Source organism: Osmerus eperlanus, chromosome 1, assembly GCF_963692335.1.
Source record: "Osmerus eperlanus chromosome 1, fOsmEpe2.1, whole genome shotgun sequence".
NCBI lineage: Eukaryota > Metazoa > Chordata > Actinopteri > Osmeriformes > Osmeridae > Osmerus > Osmerus eperlanus.
This window is the reverse complement of record NC_085018.1, coordinates 12753670-12781576: the sequence shown is the minus strand read 5'-3', so window position 1 is coordinate 12781576 and position 27907 is coordinate 12753670. Positions and strand designations below refer to the sequence as shown.

General features: G+C 45.4%; 5 protein-coding genes across 6 annotated transcripts in view; 4 read left to right on the top strand and 1 right to left on the bottom strand.

The window, feature by feature from the left end:
• The window catches only part of pxk (PX domain containing serine/threonine kinase), a 9905-nt gene extending 7442 nt beyond the window's left edge, over positions 1–2463 (top strand). The window contains exon 18 of the mRNA XM_062460609.1: positions 663–2463. Within this exon, the coding sequence (XP_062316593.1) occupies positions 663–841 (179 nt within the window). The 3' untranslated portion in view covers positions 842–2463. The remainder of the gene's footprint in view (positions 1–662) is intronic.
• A 367-nt stretch (positions 2464–2830) lies between these two features.
• pdhb (pyruvate dehydrogenase E1 subunit beta) lies at positions 2831–5932 on the top strand. The gene is made up of 10 exons (XM_062460610.1): positions 2831–2928; positions 3018–3077; positions 3548–3655; positions 3956–4018; positions 4105–4140; positions 4238–4523; positions 4689–4799; positions 4952–5043; positions 5139–5280; positions 5467–5932. The coding sequence occupies exons 1-10, from the start codon at positions 2893–2895 to the stop codon at positions 5610–5612; spliced, it is 1080 nt and encodes a 359-aa protein (XP_062316594.1). The 5' UTR covers positions 2831–2892; the 3' UTR covers positions 5613–5932.
• A 235-nt stretch (positions 5933–6167) lies between these two features.
• Positions 6168–8656, top strand: kctd6a (potassium channel tetramerization domain containing 6a). Of its 2 annotated transcripts, none has more exons than XM_062460607.1 (3): positions 6168–6389; positions 6741–6892; positions 7116–8656. In XM_062460607.1, the coding sequence occupies exons 2-3, from the start codon at positions 6866–6868 to the stop codon at positions 7734–7736; spliced, it is 648 nt and encodes a 215-aa protein (XP_062316591.1). In that variant the 5' UTR covers positions 6168–6389; positions 6741–6865; the 3' UTR covers positions 7737–8656. The 2 variants fall into 2 exon arrangements, with proteins under 2 accessions (XP_062316591.1, XP_062316590.1); XM_062460606.1 differs by having other exon boundaries at positions 6172–6389; positions 7050–8656.
• Positions 8657–8843: 187 nt separating this feature from the next.
• Positions 8844–15363, top strand: si:dkey-183j2.10 (glutamate receptor U1). The gene is made up of 10 exons (XM_062460604.1): positions 8844–8887; positions 9050–9135; positions 10398–10429; positions 10538–10717; positions 10884–11107; positions 11250–11347; positions 11526–11743; positions 11889–12108; positions 12284–12528; positions 14685–15363. The coding sequence occupies exons 2-10, from the start codon at positions 9066–9068 to the stop codon at positions 14769–14771; spliced, it is 1374 nt and encodes a 457-aa protein (XP_062316588.1). The 5' UTR covers positions 8844–8887; positions 9050–9065; the 3' UTR covers positions 14772–15363.
• Positions 15122–27105, bottom strand: plch2b (phospholipase C, eta 2b). The gene is made up of 21 exons (XM_062460605.1): positions 26605–27105; positions 25753–25899; positions 25321–25564; positions 24713–24842; positions 23296–23466; positions 22962–23055; positions 22608–22811; positions 22306–22426; positions 21996–22167; positions 21625–21735; positions 21206–21289; positions 20977–21077; positions 20774–20862; positions 20105–20290; positions 19252–19359; positions 18900–19024; positions 17899–17983; positions 17636–17782; positions 17439–17518; positions 15940–17194; positions 15122–15828 (listed from the first exon to the last, which is right to left on the bottom strand). Exons 1-21 carry the CDS (start codon positions 26918–26920, stop codon positions 15812–15814), a joined length of 3987 nt encoding a protein of 1328 aa, XP_062316589.1. The 5' UTR covers positions 26921–27105; the 3' UTR covers positions 15122–15811.
• Positions 27106–27907: the final 802 nt, after the last annotated feature.

Genomic DNA, 27907 nt, shown 5'->3' with positions numbered 1-27907 from the left:
CCTAGTTCGTGCAAGTTTCTTTTGCCTAGTACACTGTCAAAGCAGCTCTGCATGCCAGTCTGCAGTCAATTTTGTATTGTTTTCTCAAGTTCAAGCTTGTCATTTGCTGTATAAGAAATATATCACAAATCTTTCTCCATTCTTCTTTACTAACATCAGTGACAACTATTCTTTCAAGCACGAACACCATGGAGGAAGCCTATTTTCGTCTTGTCATCGTTCTGTTTTGGCTTTGCTTGCTTTGAAAAGGGTGTATACAGCTTTAAAATGTCACAATCTGCAATGATTCTATGAATAACTTTCCCTTCTGCCACCCACCTTCGAGCAATTGTGTTTCAACAGCTGTCCCATATGACTGAATCCTAAATCCCTGTGGATTTAGGCTATTCCGTTTTCATTGTAGATTGTGATGTCTATGTCATGGTTATGTGTGAGAAATATTGCTAAATAATAAGGGTTTTAGCCAGAACATTTGGTCAAACCGATGTAAGAGTATTGAAATGTCATTATAGGATCATGTATTATTCACTATTGTGGCACTGCCTGTTGTAGGATCTACCACAGTGAGGTTGAATGGGTAGTTCTTCACAGGCTGGTTGAATGGACTGTAAATATACTGACATAGACTCGCTGTGTCTGACAGTTGTGTTCTATCCATGCAGGAGTCTCTCCACCACCCCCGCCTCCTCCGCCCCCAGCCAGTGACCCAGGCCAGTCCCTCAACCCCCCACCATCTACTAATGGAGTGACCCGCACCGCTTTGCTTAGCTCCATCCAGACTTTCAGCAAAGGAAAACTGAAGAGGGCTGAGACCTGCGATCGCAGTATCTCCCACATTTAATAAGAACCACTTTGGAGAAAATGTCCGGGTTTTAGTTTGGTTTAGAACATTAAAAAAAAAAAAAATAATAATAAAGTTATTCCCTCTCAGATGTTAGACTGAAGCAAGGGACTGGATCTTAAATGGCCTGGTCTCAGGTAGGCAGGTTTGGATCGTTTACAGTAACTTCTGGAAGAGGAACTCCTTGGACAAATGTCCATGTTTGAAGTATATGTTTTCTGATCAACATCCTTCCCATGCATTGACTTGAATGTTGATGTGACTTGTCATTTTGATGTGTCCAAAATGTGAGGAAGTTGGTGACGACAGGACACTCACTGGTTTACAGGAGAATATGACTTGAGTCGGGATGCGGTTTGCTTACACATTGCTTCTACTATCGCAATACGACCGCAAGAACTTCTACATGAATTTGAGTGGGACTGTTTGATTTTCAACATGCTATCCTGCTTGTGTTTCAAGCATTGGGGTTCTGCACCCAGAAGACTGTTGGGCTGACAGTGTGCCAAATGTATCTATGTGCCGAAGGATATTAGCAGAGTTGTCATGATCACACCGAAGACCAGTTCTCCAACCCTTGATGTTGACTTAAATTAGGAATGAGGATAACTTGAAGATTGTGTTATGATTTCTTTGTGAAACGTTCACACAAATGACTACATAACGTATACAGGCAATGTTATGGACCATTTCTTGGCAGCACTTTACCTTTTGGGTTGAGAATGATGCTGGACTTAGATAATTGTGAGTAATATACAGGGATAATTTGTAGTGAGTTATCCTATTTACGAAAAGAGGCTTCAGTGTCTGCTAATGGCATGATATGACATTTTTAACAACTCTACCACTGTATCAGGCATTGGAGGAAGAGATTCTTGGGAGTTTAAAAAGCAAAATTACAATCTGCATTACTGTGTAAAGTGTCCACATACTATGTTGTGTACACTCATAATGGCTTGATTACATGTATACTTGTGTTGTTGCAAGTGAGAGTAGAAAACCTGTGTTTTATTTTTGAGACATCTGTATTTGGTTTATTTGCACAATATTATGTACTATCAGCATATTTTGCCTGGTTTAATATGTATTTTATGAATGAGCGTTTAAACAGAATATATTTGCTTTCAGTTTTTGAAAACTGGTGAGTGACTGAACTGTATTTTCAGTGAAAGGCAGTTATTATTGATTTGCATAAATCAAATATTTCAATTATGAGCAGACTTTTGATGGGTGGGATATCAAAACCTGTTTCATCACGACCAATCTGCAGAAACTACTAATTGGATTGAACTGTGTTGAAGATGCATAGTTTACCGATGTTGGCACATGGGTGAATACTTTTGGTTTTATGCGTGCTTCTCAACTCATTGTTTTGGAAAAAACTGGGGTATAAACTATAAAATGGCAGCAAGGATTTGTGTATAAATAGCTGAGAGTTGAAGATGCACTTTAGGTGGAAAGTGAAATATTTTTCCTAACATTTTTGGCAGGCACATAAATCCATCCATTGCCATTTGCTGCGTTATTTTTTGGGGCTTTATATGTTCTATACTGCAAGAGGAAAACCAATGTTTCTCACCTTGTCCAATTATACTTATTTTATTAAAAATACTGGATTGAAATGTGTGGCGAATGCTCTTTTTTCCTTTGCATGCTTCTCCTCTCACTATTGGAATGGAATGAGAAAATCTGACATGGTTTCAGCCGTTCTAAAGGATTGACTTGCCAGATGGATTTTGGTAGGGCAAGATATTAAAATAAATGTAATCAGACACAGCAAACAATTTTTTTCCTCTGGCTTTTGTAACTCACCTAAAAATGTAGTTGTCAAATCAAATACATTTCCATTTATTTATTAATGTGTTGAGACACAGACGCTGGCTTGCTTGCCCTTGGATTTTGACAGCTCTTCCGCGTCCTCCATCGTAGAGCGTTCCCATTGGTTCTCTACAAAAAAAACACCCCCCACACCACACTAACGTTAGCTTTGATTGGACCAAATCACGAGCCGACACAGACACTCGCATTCTCTATCAGAGGACAGGACAAACATGGCGTCGTTGAGGTGTTTTCTGCGCTCAGGGAGGGTATGCATCAGATTTATTTTAAAACATTAAAATGTGTATAGCTTGTGGCGATTACATGTTGACATGTGCCTTTCTTTTGTATTCTACAGAATGCCGTATCGGTTGTCCTGCGCAGGGAGTTCCACAAAACGTCACCGGCTTCTGTGCAGGTTGCTTTCCAATGTGAAGATGTAGCTTAGAGCTAGCTAGAGTGCTAACCTTCAAAACTATAAAACTCGTACGGACTAAACATTTTAAGAAGCGATGACAGTGTGACAGTAAATTATATTACTGGTAGGATAGGATGTAGTTAAAAAAAATCTAAATTCAACGATGTCGCCAATGTAGTTGGCCAACCAGGCTGTCAAATCGTTTTAGTCCGGTCAGGACAGACAATACATCTGTAGCTGGCTGTGCCGCGTTAAATTTAAGTTGATAGACTCGTCTTTATTTTGTTGAATTCATGAAGCTTGGGCTATGCATCAGTTTTTGTAGATTGACAACGAGAGCGAGGGAAGTGAGAAATTCCACTGCCGTAGTAGATTACCTAGATTAATAAACATAAGATACATTTATCTTCATATCAACATTAGTTATGACATAAAGATGTGAATGGTGTTCATCTTCTTCTCAAACTCAGGTAACAGTCAGAGATGCTCTTAACCAGGCCATGGATGAAGAGCTGGAGCGGGATGAGAGAGTCTTCCTGCTGGGGGAGGAAGTGGCACAGTATGACGGTGCCTACAAGGTGAGAGAATAACATTCATCGACACTTTCTCAGTACAATGACTTTGAATCATGCCAATTCACTCTCAGTATCCAGTGGTCAGAGACATCTTTTTTAGATTGGATGTGATTGTGTCCTGGGTAACAAATGACTGCATCTGAGCATGTGATTGTAGTAGGGTTAGTTCTATAGAAATTCATAAATTAAGATAGGGTTTCATATGATTCCAGTTGTATGTAAAATGTGTCCTTATCGGTGGTATTTATGACGTGGGTTAATAAACTGTAACTGATAACATCCCTCTGAACTGTGAACTCACAGGTGAGCAGGGGTCTGTGGAAGAAGTATGGAGACAAACGCATCATCGACACGCCTATCACGGAGGTAAAAGAAAAAGGCTGCTGCCTGATTCTCCACAGTAATGCTTTGTTGGGTTTGTTGTCACTAACTGTCTGACGTCCTCCCTGCAGATGGGGTTCACTGGTATCGCAGTTGGGGCTGCTATGGTAAGTCACTCACAGACACAAGGACGTTGCTCTTCCATGTGACCCATCTGTTGATTTGTACGAGTGAAAAAAAATCTTGTCCTTTTTCTATTTCCAGGCAGGACTGAGGCCAATCTGTGAGTTCATGACCTTTAATTTCTCTATGCAAGCCATCGACCAAGTCATCAACTCTGCAGCTAAGACCTACTACATGTCGGCCGGCCGTCAGTCTGTCCCTATCGTGTTCCGGGGGCCTAACGGTGCATCTGCGGGTGTGGCTGCCCAGCACTCCCAGTGCTTCGCAGCCTGGTATGGACACTGCCCTGGCCTCAAGGTAGTGAGTCCATGGAATGCTGAAGATGCCAGGGGTCTCCTCAAAGCAGCCATCAGAGATGACAATCCCGGTTAGAATGTTTTTTTTTTTAAGTAGTTATAAACCATGAGCGGTTTAGAAATTGCCAGTTGAACTGCTCATAGGAAGATGGGATGGGATTTGTTTGAAGACATTCACGTTGATTCCATGGTGAGAAATCAAATCAAACTCTATTGTCTCTGAATGTTTTGTCCAGTGGTCTTTCTGGAGAATGAGCTGATGTATGGAGTTGCATTTGAAATGTCAGAGGAGGCCCAGTCTAAGGACTTTACCATTCCCATCGGAAAAGCCAAGGTTGAAAGACAAGGTGAGGAAAAATAGAGCAATACATTTCCAATCTGGTCTGATGCTCAAACTCGTATTACTAATCTATTCTCGTTAGTTGCCACGGCTTACATTATGCAATTTTGAGTTATTATCCTGGAAAGTTTGTCTATGTATCCATGCTGTTTGTTGCAGGCACTCACGTCAGTCTCGTGACACATTCCCGGTATGTTAGTCACTGTCTGGACGCTGCTGTCGTCTTGGCCAAAGACGGGATTGAATGTGAGGTAAGAGGGATGCATCGCTATCATCATCATCCTCAGTAACATTAGAAATATGAAAATTAGTAAAATGAATGAAAACATAACTTTTCAAACTGTAGGTCGTTAACCTGCGCACCATCAGACCTCTGGATATTGAGACCATTGAGGCGAGCGTGATGAAGACCAACCACCTGGTGACGGTGGAGGGCGGATGGCCACAGTTTGGAGTAGGAGCTGAGATCTGTGCCAAGATCATGGAGGGTAAGTGATATGACTATTGCCTGTTGATGCAACTGTAGGTGATGCAAATGGTTTGAATGTAAGGAATCAACCGTACATTGGTAATGGAATAAGGTGTTGAGTCTGTACGTTCTGTACACTGCCTTAAATGGTAGCAGTAAAATCTTGGAATCTGATTTTACATTTTTACCATCCCATTTATTGCAGGTCCCGCTTTTAACTACTTGGATGCACCTGCCACTCGAGTGACCGGTGTAGACATCCCAATGCCCTACGCTAAGATTCTGGAAGACAACAGCGTTCCCCAGATTAAAGACATAATCTTTTCAGTGAAAAAGACACTGAATGTTTAATGTTGTTATACTGTATCCATGTTTCCACTCAGTTTCCTTACATTTTCCTCCTTTGCTGTCCATAACAACATACCAGGAAGTATATTCATTTAATTTCTGATTCTTAGATGAAAGGTAAAAAAATACTTGCAACTGTCTAAGGATTGGTTCTTCAGACAGAAATCAGTGGCTTTGTATAGTAGATATCATTGACCCAAACATAAAAATGAATGGATTATTGTGGGAAACTATTTATTATAGCCTGTATTGTAACAATCCTATGTATATTGTTGCTGTAAATGGCTCTGTTACAGAAATAAACTTCCCATTTTATCACAATATCGAAATGTGTATTAATTGCCATTTGTCAAGGAACATCGATTAAATATATTTGTCCAACTCCTTAAATTGTATAGACTAGGTTCAAACTGGATGAAGAGAAAAATATATCCGCATAGCAAAAAGAATAATAGCGAAATAAATCCACTGACATTTTTGGGCTAAAATCTTGCGAACTTGCTTTCAAAATAAAAGCATGACTTGAAAAACGCCGGACCTTTATTTTGAATGTGAAGAAATCAACCGGAAATTAGATTCCAAAATCAGGCTTGCTTCACCCAACTGTCTTTATTGTCAAAGCTTTTTATTAAGCTACCTTTGCGCGTCAATCTTGGAATATTTATATTACTAGTAGTTAACAAATGTTATTAACTATGGTTAGAACGGGTAGATAGGTAATCTCAGCTGATAAGAGAACTTGACAGAAAACTGGATGAACACATGCAACACCACGCACAGGTACTGCAGCAGGGAGCACTGTCTGTCTAATAATGCTAGCTAATAATGTTAGCAAGTCCGTTAGCTAGCTACCCAGCCTTGCCAGAGCCGAGCCTTCAAACTAACGGTAGTCTAATCGAATCAGTGCATTAATGACTTAACGATTCATAATATTTATTGTGGCGTGCTAGCAAAGTACATTGCTACACAACAAGGGAAACATGGCTTGCTACAAACAACTGTAGACATGCTTTATTCAATGATCTAGCTGCGACAGGGAACAAGGAAATAGCTACAGTTGATCGCCGGTGGTGATATAAGGACAGTTGGACATCTGTTTTCTAATGTGTGTTCGCTAATTCGTTTCTGCAGAATGCGTTGCAGTATTACCTTGGCCTGGGGCGAGTGACATTGCGGTTGTGACCGCGTGAAAAAAGTGTTCGGTGTCATAGAAAACATCCTCTGTCGGAAGAGGGGTGACCTGTGCAATATTTCAAATGGAGAATGGAGACTGGAGATATATGGTGAGTCTCAACCAAAGGATGTTCACAACCAAATACTGTGAACAGCTCCTTTTGACTCATATCAAATACATTTGACCGACCATCTTTTAGTCTTTGGGATGGTAGTTTTGGTTTCACGTATATCCCTAAAACCCAGTGTTAAACCCCTGTCGTGCAGATGACTGATCCAGTAATGTTGAACGTGGGAGGCTGTTTGTACACCACGTCCCTGTCCACCCTACAGCGCTACCCTGATTCCATGCTGGGTGCCATGTTCCGTGGAGACTTCCCCACCACCAGGGACGCCAAGGGACACTACTTCATCGACCGAGACGGTCCACTCTTCCGCTACGTACTCAACTTTCTCCGCACCTCCGAGCTGACGTTGCCCTTCGACTTCAAGGAGATGGAGCTTCTCCGCAAAGAGGCCGACTTCTACCAGATCGAGCCTCTCATCCAGTGTCTGGGGGACACCAAGCCCCTCTACCCTTTAGATACCTTCGAAGAGGTGGTGGAGCTCTCCAGCACCCGCAAGCTCTCCAAGTACTCCAACCCCGTAGCGGTGATCATCACCCAGCTCACCATCACCACCAAGGTGCACGCTCTTCTGGAGGGGATTTCCAACAGCTTCACCAAGTGGAACAAACACATGATGGACACCAGGGACTTCCAGGTGTCCTTCACCTTCGGGCCGTGCGACTACCACCAGGAGGTGTCCCTGAGGGTGCACCTGGTGGAGTACATCTCCAAGCAGGGCTTCACCATCAGAAACACGCGCGTGCACCACATGAGCGAGCGGGCCAACGAGAACACCGTGGAGCACCACTGGACGTTCTGTCGGCTGGCGCGCAAGGTGGACGACTAGACTTGCTGACCGATTATTGTCGGGGACACACACCTGGGACACCATCACCTGGGACACACACACCTGGGACACACACACGTGCCTCGGACATTCAAATACACCTATCTGGCACACACATGTACAATGTCTATGTGTCATTGTAGTAGTAGTGCCAATACCCAAATAACATTCTATACCTCCTATTCAGTACAGTTTAGATGTAGGAGAACTGATCGGTGTGGTGAACACTTTCATGGGGAAATATGAACCATACTGGATATTTCTATGATCACTGACGGGTTTTTCCGTGGGAATTGGAACATAGTGTCAATTAGACCTTCAACAAGTTGGTCCTAGCTTGAACTTGACTGCATGTGGTACGTGATGCTAATGATTATTACACGTACAGTAATTATTGAATGCCTTTTTTTAATCCCTTAAGGGCTGAGATGATACTATTTTCCTTTCATCAAATTACGAAGAACAAGAATTAGGTCCAAAACATTTATTAAGCGTGTAGTGTAAAGATTTCTCTTAAATGGGTAAAATATGTTAAGCTCACAACACAGTATGGCTGTAAACCAATGTTTCTAGTAGGATTACATTCTCTTTGATGTTAGTCCATACCATAGATTTCTATATCAGTTGGATAGGCCTGGATAATTTAATACATATAAAGTAAATGTTTTCTGTGTGAATGGTTGTGAAGTGCTGGACTGATGTTTAATGTGAAACACTGTGTAACCTCTGTTCAACTCAACTGTAATACATATTGGTTGGACTTATGGTTTTTGTCCTTGTAAACAACTTGTATAGGACCATCCAGGGACTAATACTGAGGACAGCATAGCCTTATCCTGATAATGCATTGTATCTGACTCCTCAAAGTAGGTCCAATGTGTAACTTTATCTATCCCTATTTAAATAAAGTCTTAAATGGTTCTGTTTTCCAGTTGATCTTTCTTTCCACCCTACAGCTCTTGTCCCCCACCCACATTTTATACGCGGTCTACACTCTCCACCCACACAAATCGATTGGCTGTTTCAGCAGCCCCTATTTCCTGGGATGAGTACTTCTAATCCACCGATGACCAAGTCTGGCTCAGTGAAGTCAGTCTTCCACAGAAGTCGTCCACTCAGCAGTCTCACTGTACGACAAGGAAATCCGTCAGGTAAAGAACTTTCCATTTTTACTAAATGTCCACCTGGGGAAAAAAACTTGATCTATGCTATTAAATGTTTCTTCATAAGTATTGTTTTAGTTTTGGTCGGTGGGGATACGGTGGTATTTGCTTATGTTTTGTCTTGTGTATTTATGTTTGTACGTTATGCAGGATCAGAGGTGTCAGTATGAGGATGCTCTTAGGGTTCCTCCTGTGCACCATGGTGCATCTGCTGAACTTTGGGACCTGCACTGCAGGTAAGTCGCGTGTCTACTCTGTTCAGTTTAACATATACCTTATACATTTACCCTTTTTATGGAGAAAATAGATTTGCGCCACTGTCAAAAGATCGAACAGCTCTCTTGGCGTGGGAGAGATATCCTAGATGAAAACAGAGTAATATGAGAGATCATTAGTTGTTGATGGTTGATACTTAAACAGTTTGACCATTCAAAGCACTTGTGTTTCTGTCTGGTGGCAAATTGACAGTTAGCTAGTCATTTCTCTGCCAGACTCCTCATGTCTTCACTGCTGGATGTGGTGACATGTCTTGGGCCCGTGGTGTCAGAAATGGGGGAAACTGTCAGCTGGGCATGGCATCAAAGCCAGGGGCACCAGGGGTGCTGCGGGCTATATCCTGCCTGGCACACAGCACCACCTCGTCTGATAGAAAAAGGAAGCAAGCCAGCTGACATGCAGACAAAAATGGTAATAAATCAATTCAAAGCAACAAACAAGAAAGCCTGTGTTTGAGAGATGGGGGGAAAAAGTGACAGGTCCCTGAAGAGCTTGTATGCGTGTCACATCCTGAATAGGAGGATCCAATGGGTGTCAAGATCACCCCTGTGGCATGGCTGTGGCCCAGAGGGCCTAGCCTGAATTGAGGCTTTAGATACTCTCTGACTGCCCTCCAAACCCCCCAGCGCCGTGGCTTTGTCATTATTTGGATCCACGCTCGCTAGTGGTCTGTGGCTGTTTATAGACTGGGGGTGTTGTAATGGAGCACTTTCATCAGGGAGAAAGGAGAGCGGCCAGATCGCTAGGATACCGGAAACCAGAATGGTGGCTGGGAGGGCAGAGTCAATGCACCCCCACGTTCACCTCTCTATCTGTGGAGGGGTCACTGACTCTGGGGATGGTCACAGCACCGCACAATGGACCCTTTGATTCTCCCCTGCTAAATATGGACGGGCATTCCTGCCCGGAAAGAACAACGTCAGCGACTCAGTGATGTCGAGCCAGCAAGAAGTCCGGAAAGACACTTTCACAAAGTCTCAGTGTCACAGGAGAGAAAAGGCTAAAGCATCATTAGCAGTGGCTGCTAGTCCTCACTGGATCCATCCGTGGCTTAGAATTGTTACACCAATCAGCTTCATTGCAAAGATTAGTGTAATTGATTAGTGTAAATGAAAGACCAATTAAACAAGGGAAGGTTGAATGAATCTATGCTGTTATCAAGTGACCATTAGCGTTCTGATGTTAACTCTCAATTCAACTGCAACCTCTTTTTCCTCCTTAGTGAGATCAGAGTTGAGGATCACAACCATTAAGGTAATAACATATCAATCCTCAAGCGTGTAATTATCCTGCAAAATGTATTAAGAACAAATCAGTATCAAGTATGAACTGACAAGAGCCCCCTGATGTCTCCTCCTACAGCAAGACCCGTACACCATGTCCAAAGGCTCCCAGCTGGAGGGCTACTGCATGGACCTGCTGTCGGAGCTCTCCAAGAAGCTCGGCTTCAAATACAGCGTTCACCTGGTGAAGGACAACAACTACGGGCGTCAGGATGACAATGGCGACTGGAACGGCATGATAGGAGAGGTGGTGAGAGGGGTGAGGACGCACTTCAGACCACATTTTGCATTTGTACCGAGTCACCCAGAATCGTTGGGGTTGTATTCTGACAGATTGTGTGATTCATAATGGTCAGCCAGGGCTGCTAAGATGTCATCTTTGTGTGTGTGTTTGTGGTATCCGTATTTGTATAATGTCCCTGCAGGAAGCTGACCTGGCTATTGCTCCCCTGACCCTGACCGCGGCGAGGGAGAAGGCTGTGGCCATGACCAAGCCATTCATGCAGACAGGAATCAGCATTCTGCTGAAGAAGGACATCGTGGAGGAAGCCGGCTTCTTTGACTTCCTGAGTCCCTTCTCAGCAGAGACCTGGGGGGGCATTCTCCTGGCCTACCTGGGAACCTCTGCCTGCATCTTCATTGTAGCCAGGTGGGGCGTTGCTTTGTCTGGTTCTATCCATCTTGTCTGGGCTTAGGATGCAAATTCATGTTCGATGTTTCATTAGACAAGGGGTCATTTTATGATTGAAGACATAAATGTAAACATTTCTGGTTGGTGGCTGTGTGACCAGACTGAGCCCATGTGAATGGAGCCAGCCCCAGACAGAGGAGAACAGCTTCACCCTGCTGCACAGCCTGTGGTACACTGCTGGAGCCCTCACCTTACAAGGTCTCAACTACATTCTGATACGAGATGATGTTCATGCTCCCATTGAAAATCTCCACCTAGGCACTATTTATTATTCTTTGTATGTTTTTTCTTCTTCTTGGTTTTCAGTGCTTTACTTTGAATGTTTTAGTAGTAGACAGTGGTGCGCTGATGTTCCGTTCTCTGTGAGGATGCTCAGGTGCCGGGCCCCACCCTAAGGCTCTGTCCGGACGGGTCATCTGCTGCACCTGGTGGATGTTTGCTCTCGTGCTCCTGGCCTGCTACTTCTCCAACCTGAGCTCCTCCCAGTCCTCTGACTCCACTTCCCTGTCGGTGAAAGGGTTTGAGGACTTGGCCAACCAGGAAGCGATTGAGTTCGGGACCCTGGCTGGTTCCTCGACGCTAGCTTTCTTCAAGGTGAGGGAACCCTTTCCCCCCCTCCAACTCCCTCTACTCCCTCATGGCCCCTCATGCTTACAGGAGTCGACTCGTACATTGCTTCTCATTTAGCTGGTTTGGCGGTTCACCTCCTTTTTCTTTTTTTCCGCTCCGTCTTCTGCAGAACTCAAACAATCCAGCCTATCGCAGGATCTACGAGCACATGGAGAGAAGCAAGAGTTTTGTCTCGTCCATGGACGAGGGTGTCCGGCGAGCCAGGGAGGGCAACTATGCCTTTATTGGGGAGTCTGTCTCCCTTGACCTGGCGGTGGCCCGCCACTGTGACCTTGTGCGAGCCCACGAGGTCATCGGGATGAGGGGCTACAGCATCGCAGCCACAATAGGTGAGCACGCTGTCTATGGAATCACCGTTCTGACAGCATAAACTCAAATAACACCCGTTTCTACGAGATTTGCTATTCGGTTTCTCTTAGCTATTGTATACCGACTTCATTTATGTACGAATGTAAAGGAATGGAAATTAAATCACGTCAATAAATTCCTGTGTGTGTCCTCCAGGCTCTCCCTTACTAAAGAACCTGAGTGTGGCCATCCTGCAGCTGAGTGAGGCTGGGGAGTTGGCCTACCTGCGCAGCAAGTGGTGGGCCAGCAGCTGCGTGACCGACACGGCCAAAGCCTCGGCCCTGCATCCCCACAGCCTCAAGGGGATGTTCCTGATTCTGGGCCTGGGCCTGGGGCTGGGGGTCCTGCTGGCTCTCCTGGAGCTCACCTCCAAGACCCGGAGCAGTGCTGGGGAGCAGAGGGTACGAGCCACATGTTGGCACACACGTGTATGTGTAAGGCCAGGGACGCTTGCGTTTGTCTCCGGCTGTAAAACAATTCGGTTAGATGTTCAGGGAGATTGACTCGTTAATATCTGACTCCAATTTAGAACCAGTATTAGCCGCATCAAGAAAACTAGATTGAGGTTTTTACCGCCGTAGTGTGATGGATACGTACAAGGAGAACCAGTAACTGTAAATTCACAATGATAGTTTATTATCTAAATAGTAAGATAATCAATACAATAATAATGAAACTTAATCAAATACAAAACATACCTTTGGAGCAATCGTTAACGAAGGTATTCACAATGAAACTAGGCGCCTAATGACCAGAGCTCGTATAGTAAACACAACTCAGTGATTGGTTAATGTTTTCCATATATTGTGAGCTATCAGCTGGGCTCTCGGTGTGGGTTGCTGGAATGATCACCAAGGACCCAGGCGTAGGGGAAGGTTCAAGCTGCTTTATTGGCTCCATAGTGCAGGATTCAGGCAACAGTTTTTATGACTTATCAAAAACAAAACTAAATTCCCCAACTGGGGTTCAACAAAAGTTACTTAAACCAGCCATCTCTAACCCCCCCCCCCCCCCTAGAACAAATGTTTCCTTTTTTAAATGGCTACACCATGAACTAGTCCCCAAAATAAACCAACACACAAACACTGACCAATCACATGAAAGAACCAACCCATCCTTCAGCCTACCAACTCAACGGCTGGGCTACCCAGCTGTACCTTGTCAAGGTGGCTGATGGAACTACTTATAGGTCCCTTGATTGATGGTGAGAGATGGTCACACCTGTGACAGCACCCTCTGGCTCATTTAACTGATATCAGTTAAGTAATATATATGTTATTTCCAAGTATATAGAAGGGGGACACTGTGGTGTAGTGGGTTGAAGGGCCTAAACCACAATAAAAACGTACATTGTCCTTTGGCATTTAGTAGTGTCATAAGTAAATTACACTGTCTTGTAGAAAGTAACCTTGCAGGAACCCCTGTGGCTCAGTGGTGTAAGCATGGGTCCATTGAGTCTACTGCCAAACACAGTACACCTGGTTCAAATCTCACTCAAACCAATTGATAATTCATTGAACTGATATCAGTTAACCCTTGTTATCTTCGGGTCGTTCTGACCCATCAGTCATTGTGACCCACCGTCGTATTGCGACAACTTTACCGCATACAAAAACAAAGTGAAGCATTTTCTTTTAACCGTTGGGCTGTCTCAGACCCCCCACATTGCGAAGGTTAAAAGAAAATTATTTTTATTTGGTTTTGAATTGGGTAAACACAACGATGGTTCGTTATGAACCTTTGGGTCATGTGACCCGAAGGCAGCACGAGGGTTAAGTAATATATATGGGAAGACTATGACAAGTGTCAGCATTCCCTGTACAGCCTGGAACACTGCATTTACGCCCGTGGTCCATTTTCAATATCCTTGAAAACCTTTCAAACTCTTCTTTGTAGGAAGTGGAAGGACACAAATTGATTCACATATGCATCGCCATTCAGTCTTCTAGCAATTCACCCCCCAAAAAAATTGAATGCTCAAATCTGCTCATCTATGTGGATATTTATTACAGTATTTATTAAGACTCACCCTGTAAGAAATCAAAAGGACATAAGTACTCGTTTATTCAACTTTTGACCTATAATCCATGTTGAACTTGCAAAAACTACAGTCAAATCTGAGATTTCTCAACGACAATCAGGCGAGAGACAAATTCAGCCGTCTAGCTCCATCGACTCCCATTAATTTTGCACTCATTGCCTCATGCCGGTGTTCACCCCCAGTGGAACTCTGGTGGAACTGCAACAAAATTTGGTACAATGGGGCTTAATAGGGTTTGGACAGGCTCTCTCTGCTGTGACCCATCAGAAACTGTGACCGCGTCACAGCAGTGCCTCTGCGGTCACAGTTTCTGATGGGTCACAGCTTTCGGTGCGACACCTGTTTTCGCTACGTCAAAACTACTAGATCCCGTTCTGCTCAACCCGCAAACTAAGTTAAGCACTATAATTAGAAACAATCTGGCTACTTACAGTTTAGATGACATACACGGAGTTCAGTCAACAAAAACACTATGCGCTCTAAGACTCTTGTTTGTGAATCTTGTGTTTTCCACAGAAGTCCTGCTGTACTGTTTTGTCTGATGAACTGAGTCAGCGTCTGAGGAGCAGCAATGTGAACAGGACCCTGGAGGACAAGGCTTGAGAGGCCACACTCACCACACTCACCACACTCACCTCCATATAAACATACTAACATGACACATGCACTTGGATGTTTTCCTATTCAGTATAGATAGACCTGGGGGTTGATCGTGCAGGTGTACAACTGGAGCAAGTCTATGATAATACTCAAATTCTGAATTATACTGATCTTTCAAAATACATCCTTACTGGGATTTCACCTTTTAAAGTATTGCTGACCTCCTTTGAGGGATGGACATTAAGAGTTTATTCATCGGGTTGTGGCTGCAAAATAGTGCTCTTGTATTTCACTGTAGGGATGCTGTAATTTGTTTAGAGCTAACCAAGTGAAAATGACATGAGTCTTGCAACTGAAAATACGTCAAAAAGAATTTAATGGTTTTGTCGCTGAGATGATGAATCCCTAACCTACTAAATATTATGTTTTTGTCAATTAACAAAACTACAGTTTGTTCAAAGGAAAACATGTAGAAGAGCATTTGAATGAGAACCATGTGAATCGTTACTGATACAATTTTCATTGCTGAATTAGATGCGAGTTAAATACAAAAAATGTAATATAACAGAGTACTAGTTTTGGTGTTGGGTATTCGGTTTCACATCATATAAATTAACATTGTACATTGACCTACTTTTGAACACTGTTTTTATAGAATTGGCATCACACTATTTGAACAGAAACTGAAACAGTAAATTCTTTGGTTCACTCGTTTTGGTCATTACAGATCACATGTATAAACAAAAACACTTCAGAATATGTGGCTGGAAACTGTACGGCACATTGTCAAAAGAATAAAAAACAGCCTAATGATACCCTTGTATTGTCTTGATTTGTCTACAATGGCCACAATTGCACATCGATGAAAAAAATGTTACTACTTCCTTCAAAATAGCTTCTTAAAAATATATAATATACAATATTTGATGACAGTAATTTGACTGTAAACAGTAATGTGCTGTACTGTGTGTCTGAGGTTTCTCCATCCTAGCTGGGTCTACGAGGCTGCTCCCAGCCCCTGCGCTCTGCGGAGCGTCTGCTCATTACAAGGTGGAGCGATCTGCAAAGAGAAACAGACGGCAGCAGACATCATTACAGTTTTCAACCCCCGACCGTTTCCACTGCCACCAACTCCACTGCCACTTCCACTGGGACGGTCGTGATTTCTTACCGTTGAAAAAGAGAGGCGACTTGCTGCGGATCTCCAGCATCTTCTCGTTGAACAGGGCGTTCATCTGCCTCTGCAGGGTGCCGTCCCCCCTGGCCCCGTCGAACGGCACGCGGGAGGGCAGGAGCTCCAGGCTGTCCGCGCTGTCCGCGCTGCTGGACTCGCTGTCAGACAGACACAGTCCGTTGGGTATAGGCTTCACCTGCTTCGCGTGGCTACCGAGGGGGAAGGTCTGAGGGGGAGGGCCCTGCCAGTGGCCGGCGTGCCTGCGATTGGCTGCGGGGGTGAGGGGCGAGGCAGCCTGTTTACGGGGACAGCTTTGTGAGCGGGCCGTCCTCCATACGGGGGTCGGGGGCTGCTGGCTGGGGGGCGTCTGCAGAGTCCGTCGGACCCGGAGTGGAGAGGACGGTGCTACCAGGGGCTGGGGGATGGATTTAGGTTTGGGTTGCTGGGCCTGGCACTCTGGTTGGAGCTTGTGGTCTGATAGGGGCTCGGGCTGGGATGGAGGGTAGGACTGGGGCTGGTGGTGTGGCTGGACCTGGGGCTGTGATTGGGGCTGGGGCTGTGATTGGGGCTGGGGCTGTGATTGGGGCTGGGGTTGGACCTGGGGCAGGGAAAGAGGCTGTGGCTCAGGTTCAGGCCTACTCAGGGTCTCTAACACAGCCGATACAGATATTGTCCCAGTAGAGTCCCAAGGCTGCTCGCTCTGTTTTCCATCTCTGAACTCCTCAGTCTGTGTTGGCTCGGGCCACTCAAACACCTGATCTGACCCAGGGCTGTCCTGGTGTGACCACTGTGACAGTGGAGTCCGAGGCTGAGGCCTTGGCTCCGGGCATCTCGTCTGAATCCGTGGACTGTCGACCTGAGAGGAGGACTGAGACGAGGTCTCCAGATCTGCGCTGGCCTCTTCAATGCAGTGAGCGGTGGCCTCCCAAGGGTTGGAGGTGGTGGATATCCTGAGGATGCCCCTCCTCTTCTCTAGAGAGTCCTTAATCTGAACCCTGTGAGAGCGCCTCACTGGCTCACTCATCGCCCCCTGGTGGAGGGAGGCCCTAACCGCAGGCGGCAGTGCCCTGGCGGACATGCTGCAGTTCCTGCTGTCCTGGGAGAAGGAGTCCAGATCTTTCTGAAAGCGGACCCCTCGGCCCTCTTCCGAGGAGTGTGTGGAGAAGTCCAGGGACGCCTGCTGCTTCTTATGGCCCTTGGTGTGTTTGGTGGCCTTTTTGATCAGTCCTTTCACAGCATTAGTTGACTTGACCTACAAAACAAAACACACAAGCTGTGATTAAGTAATGCACTGAAAACAGAACATCAGTGACCCATATGAAGTGAATGACTTGACAGTTTGCGTGCTGTCTATGCCAATTGTGTCTTTAAGCATTGTCCTTACTAGGGACACTCGGTTACAAAAGCTCCAATGGAATAGTGAGTAAAGTTATCAATAGTGTGTATAAGATATTACGGAGAGCAACTGGATATAGAAATAAGTGAGAAGCCTTCACCTTCCCTGTGAGGTCATTCACAGTCACGTGGACAAAGATCGACGCCTCCTTGATTCCCTCCAGATAAATGTGGCGATAACCTTCGAAAGGAGATCACGATCCACGTGAATTACTCAGCAAATGTACTCACTCGCAGAAAAATAAAGGTAAACACAATAAAAGAGTGTTCTGGCCAATCGGATCATCTCTCCAGTCACCTGGCATCATGCTGGTGAAAGCGATGGTCCGCTGTCCAATGAAATCTCGTCCTATTGAGTCGTGATCCCACACCTCGAAACGGACCAGGGCGATCTGGGGCATGTGCAGCGTGAACACCAGTGTCTCCTCCCACATGGGGTTAAACCCTTAAACAGAACACAGATGTAGCCCAGAGTACATTTTAAAAGCTGTTACGCAATCAATAATGTATATTGGGTGATTCCATTAAATTTGTTCTCTAAAGAGGTTTGTCCATGCTCACCATTATCGTACACAACTCTGGTCTGTTCTTTAAAGCAGTCGATGGGCAGACCAATGATCTCCACCTCCACAAACGGATCAATGATCTAGAGCAAGGGAAGATTCCATGATCCATCCAGCACAGACTCCTCATCAACATCCTCCTTCAACATCCTCCTCATCTACATCCTCCTCTTCATCTACATCCTCCTCCTCCTCCTCCTACATCCTCCTCCTCATTTACATCCTCCTCCTCATCTACATCCTCCTCCTCAGCTACATCCTCCTCCTCATCTACATCCTCCTCATCAACATCCTCCTCATCTACATCCTCCTCATCAACATCCTCCTCATCTACATCCTCCTCATCAACATCCTCCTCATCTACATCCTCCTCCTCATCTACATCCTCCTCATCTACATCCTCCTCATCAACATCCTCCTCATCTACATCCTCCTCCTCATCTACATCCTCCTCCTCATCTACATCCTCCTCATCAACATCCTCCTCATCAACATCCTCCTCATCTACATCCTCCTCCTCATCTACATCCTCCTCATCTACATCCTCCTCATCTACATCCTCCTCATCTACATCCTCCTCATCAACATCCTCCTCATCAACATCCTCCTCATCTACATCCTCCTCCTCATCTACATCCTCCTCCTCATCTACATCCTCCTCATCAACATCCTCCTCATCTACATCCTCCTCCTCATCTACATCCTCCTCATCAACATCCTCCTCATCTACATCCTCCTCCTCATCTACATCCTCATCTACATCCTCCTCATCAACATCCTCCTCATCTACATCCTCCTCATCAACATCCTCCTCATCTACATCCTCCTCCTCATCTACATCCTCCTCATCAACATCCTCCTCATCTACATCCTCCTCCTCATCTACATCCTCATCTACATCCTCCTCATCAACATCCTCCTTCAACATCCTCTTCATCAACATCCTCCTCCTCCTCCTACATCCTCCTCATCATCACATCCTCCTCCTCATCATCTCACCTCCCCTCTGTCCCCCATCATGGAGTCTTGGGGTTTAGGAAGCTGCTGCCCACTGATGATCTTCAGCACCAGCTGGGTCTTCCTCTGGCCTTGAAGCGGGTCCTCCATCATGGGGTTAAAGGCACCTGGACAGAGACAGCACACAGGAGCCATAAACAGCCATATACCCATTAGCCTCTTCTATGACAGAGATCCTGGTGTGTTGAATCTCCCCTTCAAGGCTTTGAACCACTCATCTTCAATGTCAGGCTACTGTCGGCTCATAGACAAAGTCGCAGACTGATGATGCATGGTTAAAAGGTCCTTCTAAAGACACAACTCATGCTATGTATCATCCTCATAGGGTACCAACCTTTACACATGCACTTGGGCTTGAGATTGTATCCACAGTTACCATTGTTGGCAAACTTGGCTCTGTTCAGTTCAAGCATGCGGCCTTCGGTTTGGTAATTCAATGCAACTGAAAAGGTAATGACAGAAAATCTACAATATAAACACTTTTTTGAAAACTTCAGTGGCAAGTGTTCAACCATGAGCACCAGAACAGGGCTGCTGCAGGTCTGTCCCACACAGACAGCTATTTTGGCTAAATACTGAATCATCATTTTTGTCACTGCTAGTGAAAGTCTGACAATAACAGTGGCAATATATGTTTTTGTGGTGACATTTGTAATACAAATGAACAATGACAGAATAATAAAACTTTGTTGTGCAGATGACATGACACAAAAGGGAAAAGTACTGGCTTCTGCTTTGAAAATACCTAGAGCACAAGGACTGTCTTTCTGCGATCAACTTGTATCCGACTCAGTGGTGGCAGCTGTGGATAAGCTGTAGAGACCTGTATGCACTATTGTTCAGTGTAACCACTAGAATGGTTATCACAAGATGTGGACCAGGTCCAGCACACTGTGTTCCAGCTGCACACCCACCACTGCCAGAGTCAAAGATTCTGATTATTGTTACGCTGTGCGCTAATACCACAGAGGAAGACACTGACCTGAGGGCTCAGAGGTACTGAATAAGGCAGGGTTAAGTTTGTCTAGTTTGTATGTCTCTGCTCAAAAGCATTAACAAAGACTCACCTTTCTGAAGTACACGATGTGGAGCATTGCTTCCACAGCACATTGGTGTCTGTGTGTATGCAAACATGTCCAAATTGTTTGCACAACGTTTTCCATCTGGTTCTCCTCCTCGTGCCTTACCCATATGGCATCCTGAGTTCCAGAAAGGCTGAGGGTTGAAGTTGCTGGAGTCCACGCGGTAGTTGGAGGGGTAAACTCTCAGGAGCTGCCGCTGGTTGAAGCGGACCAGCTGGGCGGGCTTCAGCTGCATGATCTGGTTGACGATGCTCTCGTTTAAGGACGACACCTGCCAGCTGGTCATATACGCTGCCGGTCAGGAAGAAGAAGGGGCGCGTCACGTATACATGAGTGCGCACTACAGGGAATGGGGACATGAGAGTGTCTCTGGGAGTGCTCTAAGACATTTATATTTACATTTAGTCATTTAGCAGACACTCTTATCCAGAGCGACTTACAGTAAGTACAGGGACATTCCCCCCGAGGCAAGTAGGGTGAAGTGCCTTGCCCAAGGACACAACGTCATTTTGCACGGCCGGGAATCGAACTGGCAACCTTCAGATTACTAGCCCGCTTCCCTAACCACTCAGCCACCTGACTCCCTAAGAGAGGACACTATGTCTCTGGGAGTGTTCTAATAGAGGACACTATGTCTCTGGGAGTGTTCTAAGAGAGGACACTATGTCTCTGGGAGTGTTCTAATAGAGGACACTATGTCTCTGGGAGTGTTCTAAGAGAGGACACTATGTCTCTGGGAGTGTTCTAAGAGAGGACACTATCGCTCCCTCTTACCTTGTGTCTCAATGTCGTGCACACGGACAGACTTGGTGTATTTGACCAGGTCAGACAAGGCCCGGGACAGCCTCATGGTCTTCCTCTTCCTGGTAGAGGCAGACAACCATTTGTTAGGGAACGAGCCAGAGAGGCGTTTAAAGACTGCAGACCTTGACGCTGAAGGTCGTCACTGAGCAGAAGTAGATGAGTGGTGGGTTTACTTGGTGTAGTACACAATCTGCGTCCGTTCCCTGCTGTGGCACTCTTGGTCGACCTCTCCATCAGGCATCAGCCTCTTCTTTACTTTCAATTTATTTTTCCTCTGAAACAAGAGCCTACCGTCAGCTCCTACTGCACCACAGCCTCCGACACAGAGGGGGAGCTAGAGGGAGGTTTAGGCAAACCTCAGGACACAAACCCAGAGTGGTTTTGGAGAATTAGACGGCTCACCTTACGCCTGAAGCTGCCCATTAAAGACCTGCTAAAGTTCTTCTTCTTTTTTGCTTCAGCTTCTGTGGTGGCATCTTTCCCATCCTGAAACATACAACAGTTCAGAATTCCCTCTTGGTTGTCACATTTTACATTCTGTTAGACTCCGGAGGGGTGGCTGCACAATGTCTCACATTTACCCTCTAGAGGTCTTGGGGGATATAAAGGTATTTACACCAGAAAAGCCCACAGCTTTTGTCCGTTTTTGCATCCAACATTATTTTGTTATTGTTTATTTTAGTAATAAAGGGCATCTGTTTATGGACAAATCACCTGTACATTTGTGTGCGTGTTTGGACAAGTGATCATATTCACTTACCTGAGTGGTACACCCCCTAAAAAACCTCCACCTTCATGTCAAGCTCTGGTAAATGTCTTACTGTATTTGCCTGTATGTCCTCCTCCTCCTCATCCTCCTCGTCTGCACTGTCCTCATCCGATACATCCCCTTCCTCTGCGTCAGCATCTAAGTTGGCTGGAAGCTTCTTTCCCTTTACAATAATGGACATCACAATTGGTAGTTAAACCTGAGTCAAATCAAACGTCTCTGACCACGGTCAAGTTCAAACCATTTACTTCTACATCCTGCAAGTCTATAGCAAACCAAGATCCCTGATAACTGATATAATCTCCTCACCGATCTTATATGACAAGATGAAACGTTTCTAAACATTTTAGATCAGAGATTTACCCCAGTGACAGCAGGAAGGAAATATGCATTTCAAAAGGGTTCAAGTGGGGACTATTTCACCTTCACCAGGACTTTTCCTTTCAGGGTCTCGGGGGAGGGCAGTTTTCTGAACTCGTTCATGTTGACGGAAGTCAGGTCCACCTTGTCCTGCAGCACCTCCTTCAGGTACTGGGCCATCTTCTTCTGCTGTGGCACTGTGCAGTGGTTCTCTATAGACAGGATGACTGGGTACCTGGTAGAGGTTGTCAGGTTATCTGGGTTCTGCTTCTCAGACACAGAGGCCTAACCCACTACTACAAACTCTGATACGAGAGTAACATTTGATTTTCACTTCAGGGCTATGATCAATGCTAACGTTCCAATGACTCACTGATTCTTTGTAAAGGCATATTTGTTGATGGTTTCGATGACATCTCTGAAGAGGATCTTAGATGTCAGTGTGTAACCATGGTAGACTATGGGCTCCCCATCGGGGCCATCCCAGCAGTCCACTGACCGAGAAAGAGAAAGGAAGAGAAAAGGAAGTGAAAGAAGGAGAGTCCATCACTTGTCTGTTCTCGGCAAAAAAAAGGAGACCACCAGGAACAAACCAGTGCAATCAAGGTGCGAAGTGTTTGTATGTGAACGCAGTTTGTGAGGTCACAGAAGACCTGCAGTTCCATTGGAGCTTACCCTCCACACAGCGGCAGCCAGCCTGGAGGACGTAGGCATACATGTCCACCCTGGACTGGGACAGGAACTGGTCACCTGTCAGGTAAGTGTTGTGTGAGGAGGAGATGAAATAGTTGGTCAGAGGCTGGGTCATATCCTGGTTCACATGGTAGTGGTTTGGGTTGAAGATATCTCCTGCTGGACTCCGCATGTAGTTGGTGAACCCTGGAGCAGGTTGAACACAAGAAGGTCAGACGTTTTCCAATGGTTTCCATTTATGGATTGTGACGTTGATACTACACGATCTGGTGTAATGATGACACTGATTGGATAACAAAGGGAATACTAGTTAGTAGTTGTGTGTGTATTAGGTACCATCAATCCCCAGGACCTTGTGTTGAAGATGCTCAGGACAGGGCTCAAACTGGCCCACTATTTCCAGACAGTGTTCCCTGGTGATGTTCACCATCTAGTGAACAGAAGGGTAAGACAATCATTCAAATTCTCAATCATTCACCTTTATATGTTTGGTGTCTTTTGTTGAATCCCTATCTATCTCCCTATCTAACTATCAGCTCAAAGAAAATGTAAATAAAAGATGTTACATTGCAAGACTTATTCTACCGACATGAGGCACAGCTAACAAAAACATAAGAGGTCATTGTCATACAGGTCCCGTTTTCTTCACTTTTCTTTGTACAGCACCTACCTTCTGTTCATTCTCCAGGAAGCGTGCCAGGTCACTGAGGTCCATATACTCTTTTTGGTTGCTGTAGGAGATCATGATGAGATGGAGGTCTCTGCGAGTGGACATCATCTTATAGAAGTTGCAGAACTCCTCAAACGCTAAAGAACCCTGGTTCTCATCCGTGTCTGCCTCCTAGTATAGAATACATATTATTTAGTTTGTAAACTGTTTTATTTTTTTATGCAAGATAATTTTCCCTGTTTATGCATATTATGATGCCACTAATCATACTGTGCATGTTTAGTGAGGTGTACCATGTTACCTTAAAAACATAACAAAACAAAAAACAACTGTCATTGTTAACGGTCATAGTTCTGGATATCTGTAACATATAGCAGCAGTTCAGGTAATGGAGCCCATGTTGTTTAGTGCATTAGCATGGATTATGCAGAGAGAAGCCCTGTGCTGAACAAGTTTAGTGCAGTATTACAACCTCTGCCATCTGTTCAGGCCTGAGCATATGGTCTGACTGCTTCAGCATGCTCCCCCTCTTCTCTCTCTCCCTCCTCCCCCTCTTCCCTCTCTCCCTCCTCCCCCTCTTCCCTCTCTCCCTCCTCCTCCTCTTCCCTCTCTCCCTCCTCCCCCCTCCCCCTCTTCCCTATCTCCCCTCCGTCTTCCCTCTCTCCCCTCTCTACCTCCTCTCCCTCTTCCCTCCTCCCCCTCTTCCCTCTCTCCCCCCTCCCCCTCTTCCCTCTCTCCCCTCTCTACCTCCTCCCCCTCTTCCCTCTCTCCCTCCTCCGCCTCTTCCCTCTCACCCTCCCTCCCCCTCTTCCCTCTCTCCCTCCTCCCTCTCTCCTCCCTCCCCCTCTTCCCTCTCTCCTCCCTCCCCTCTCTCCTTCCTTCCCCTCTTCCCTCTCTCCCTCCTCCCCTCTTCCCTCTCCCTCCCCCCCTCTTCCCTCTCTCCTTCCTTCCCCTCTTCCCTCTCTCCCTCCTCCCCTCTTGCCTCTCTCCCTCCTCCCCTTTTCGCTCCCTTCTTCTCAACTAACCTGTCCTCTCCCAAGTTATGTCACTAAAACACAGACAGGATAGGACATCTGTAACCCTAAGCAGGGATGATTGGAGATCAGTTTGTAAGAGCATGATCGCTTACCCTCTTTGACTCTATCGTTGAGTTGAGCTTTCGCGTCTATATACATAATATATACTTTTGTGAGCCCTCTTGCTTTTCTTTAATACCAGAATTATAGGACACTAACAACATCGGTTTGCTTTTAACTTCACTGTTAATTAGGGGAAACGCCAATTCACCCAATCTGAATATAATATATTTATTTTACTATATTTGCATAATATATTATATTATGCAAATTCTGGGTACCAGTTCCAGGAACACAGACCAGTTCCTCAGACTATGATGACCATCTCAACTGAAGCTCACCGTAAACATCTCCCTGACCTTCTCCTTGGGCAGGTTGACATTCAGTTTGTGGAGAAGCTGCAGGACCTCTCCAATGCTCAGGGTGCCATCTCCATTCTTGTCAGCCTCCGAGAATGTCTGCTGGAGCCATGTGATCTGACTGTCAAGGTTGAATGATGACCATTACCCTGTCAGACCAAGGCATTCATCTACAGTATCGTACAATATATCCCTCACAACACAGAGCACTCTGAAGTCATGTAACTGGAAACACTTTACATTAAGGTTACAGTAACTACCATGCATCTACATAGTAATACCTACAGTAAAATACATTGTGGATAGATAGCAAGTGCTAAGTAATTAAATGGTGTTGAATATTGGCGGTTAGACCATTACAAAAGTGCAACAAGTCTCAATAGGAGGGAGGGGTGTATGTGGTGGTTTGAAACAAGCAGTTGAAGGTTGTGTACCAAAACTCCACTCACCCCTGTTGTGCCACATCCACTTACCACTGGAAAGCCCAACCTTAATGTCATGTGTTGCCATGTAATGTATTTATACGAAACAGGCTTTTAATACTTTGTATCATCTGTGACCATAAAATCCCCCTAGGATTTGAAGGATATTGGTCCCGGACACGCTGCCTCCTTGCCAGACTGTCCTCGTCACTGATGCCCGCCATTAGGTACTTAAGACCGGTGATCCAGGTACGTGCCTCGTCCCCATTGGTGGTGACCAGGTCCAGGGACTCCACGTGGCTGCCATGGTAAATACTGAAGCAGCAGTTGGGATCAAAGCGGCTGTCTGCATAACGCTGGAAGATCTCCGACTTCTTCCCCTCACACACCTCATGGATGGAGTCGATAGTTACTGGACAGGAGAAGAGTCACAACAGATCAATTCATCGGCTACTGTATCTCGAATTGGTCCGAATGTGTGGAAACTTGCTTTTTTAGGAAAGACCTAGAATTCAAATGGATACGTTTAAGACTCCACCAGTTAATGGAAATGGCAAGGTGCCAGGGTAGCGCATCTATCCTCTCCATTTGTTTACTGACTTTTGGCTCGGTCATGCTTCCTGGAGGGCCTCCAGCGGATGCAGGACTTGTGCTCGTCCAGGTAGAAGTAGCGCACCAGACCCTTCTTCTTTCCTTTTAGCTTTGTCATCTGGGTGCCTGTTTGCATGGTACACATACACCTCTCCACTGCAGAAACACACACACAGTTTACATCATCAGGCACCTGTTTTTACAGTGTCTGGGCCAGACACTCGACCATCTGAACCGTATAACTGGCTGAAAATGCTAACATGGTGTGTGAGCTTTAGAAAAAATAGGAATGTTTTTGACCAAACTGACAGATATACTGTACAACTTTCAAATGAAGTTGTCAGTGATTCAATAAACCCTTTCATTTGCGATAATGAGTTTTCCTTTTGTCTTGGAATGTGTTTCGTGATTCTTTGATGTCACGTATGCCTGAGCTCATGTGTGCGATATTGGGAGAAGGAGTGGTTAAATAGGGATAAGGAGAAGGCCAGGTAACCTCTGGATGTAATCTGAAGCTGAGACACGTGACTCACTCAAGTCTGCATCGTTCAGTCTAATCTTCAGTGATGTTCTACTGTCGCCTATTACCTACTCACACACAATATATGTGGAAAACACAAATATGTTTGGTTTACCAGTAGGGTAGGTCTATAAATAAGATCTGCATCATAGGTCATAATCACATGAGCACATTACACAGCCTGTGTAACGAGCACATTACGTAGGCTTGGTAGGTCATGTTTACATGTAAACAAAAAGGTACTTCAGTTCTACTGTCTATTTAATTCATTTCACCAAATTAAGATGAACATGAAGAATTTGACAGTGCAGCTCAATAACAATTTCACAATAACTTCTTACCGATCTGACCCAGTCTCCATTTGGGCTGCGCTACTATACTCCCCCCAATCCAGAAGAACTCCTCTGCCAGCCTGGAGATGGAGGTCTTCTGCCACAACTTGGGGGAGGTCATGATGGACGGGCTGGGGGTCCTGAAGGGGCTGGAAGCTCTCCTCCCTGAGCTGGGGGTGCCCCCGGACAGAGAGGGGGAAAACATCCCCGGGGTCATTGAGTTGAGGGAGGGGAAGGAGCTCTTGGTGGTGGGGGACAGGGGTCCCCTAGGGGCGGTGACGCTCAGCCCTGAAGACAGAGGTGCCATGCTTGGAGGGGTGTTCATCCCTGCTCGGCTCGTTTAGGTCCACCCCTGCTGGGAGCTGCTCATGTCACTGCCTGCCCCGTTGTCCAGCGCCTCCCATCCTCGGCCTCATTAAGTACTACCTGGCTCCAAATCACAGTCAGCGCTCCAAAGGACCGTTCTCCACATAACGCAGGGAGAAAGAGTAGATCCGGTCGGTCTTCAGAAGACTACTATGTCCCGCAGCAGCCTCGCCAGAGACTTTGAATCCACTTTCTCAATTTGTTCATGTCCACAGGCATAAACCAAGAAATGACAATGGAAACGGATGTACTTGTTGCTTCCTTGACTCTCAATCCGTTAGGCCGCCATTCCAGTTCCATGTACAGATCCTAATTAAGCGGCCATTGGTCCTCAGTGTTTGGAATTTAGTGAGAGAAGACAGGAGGAGTCTGGAACACGCGTCAGTCCTAAATCTTCTTCAAGCTGTAATCCTGAGTGGAGGCTGCAACCCTTGCATTTACAGAGGGATTTTCCCGCTACTAATAAGCTCTGGAAGGAAAGAGAGCGGGTCGGGGAATAGACAGAGAGATGGGGCAGTGTAATAACTTGATTTAAAGACTGAGATCAGCTACCTTGTTGTTTATTGAATCAAATACAGCTGTATTTACAACTGTTGCTTACTCAGGTCAGCACTCCTTCCTCTCTCATAGGGACACCTGTAAATGAGAGAGGAAGGATATATATATATATATATATATATATATATATGTTGTTCTACTGCCCACAGGTGTTTCTGATCATGACGTGGCCTCTTAATCTAACCCTTCTGTTCCTCAATCAAAATGTTCCTTCTCAACGTTTTTGGAAAGGAAATTAAAAGGTGCAGTGTTCAAAACATTTTTCCAGAGCTGTAATATCAAAAGAATGGCCAGGCTGACATTCATTTGATACTATATCTGGACAAAATGTCAGCCTTCTGTACATGACCATTTTGTCCAGATATACAGCTCTGAAATAAATTAGACC

Excerpts from the sequence above, each read along its gene's own strand:
- pdhb (XM_062460610.1), top strand. The coding sequence starts at position 2,893 with ATGGCGTCGTTGAGGTGTTTTCTGCGCTCAGGGAGG. Across the intron at positions 3,656-3,955 it reads AGTATGACGGTGCCTACAAG|GTGAGCAGGGGTCTGTGGAA; the intron begins GTGAGAGAATAA and ends GTGAACTCACAG. Across the intron at positions 4,800-4,951 it reads AGCCAAGGTTGAAAGACAAG|GCACTCACGTCAGTCTCGTG; the intron begins GTGAGGAAAAAT and ends TGTTTGTTGCAG.
- kctd6a (XM_062460606.1), top strand. The coding sequence starts at position 6,866 with ATGGAGAATGGAGACTGGAGATATATG. Across the intron at positions 6,893-7,049 it reads ATGGAGACTGGAGATATATG|ATGACTGATCCAGTAATGTT; the intron begins GTGAGTCTCAAC and ends CCTGTCGTGCAG.
- si:dkey-183j2.10 (XM_062460604.1), top strand. The coding sequence starts at position 9,066 with ATGAGGATGCTCTTAGGGTTCCTCCTGTGCACCATGGTGCATCTGCTG. Across the intron at positions 11,108-11,249 it reads TGCATCTTCATTGTAGCCAG|ACTGAGCCCATGTGAATGGA; the intron begins GTGGGGCGTTGC and ends CTGTGTGACCAG. Across the intron at positions 11,348-11,525 it reads TGGAGCCCTCACCTTACAAG|GTGCCGGGCCCCACCCTAAG; the intron begins GTCTCAACTACA and ends GAGGATGCTCAG.
- plch2b (XM_062460605.1), bottom strand. The coding sequence starts at position 26,920 with ATGAACACCCCTCCAAGCATGGCACCTCTGTCTTCAGGGCTGAGCGTC. Across the intron at positions 25,565-25,752 it reads GAAGCATGACCGAGCCAAAA|TAACTATCGACTCCATCCAT; the intron begins GTCAGTAAACAA and ends TCTCCTGTCCAG. Across the intron at positions 22,812-22,961 it reads CAAGGTCCTGGGGATTGATG|GGTTCACCAACTACATGCGG; the intron begins GTACCTAATACA and ends AACCTGCTCCAG.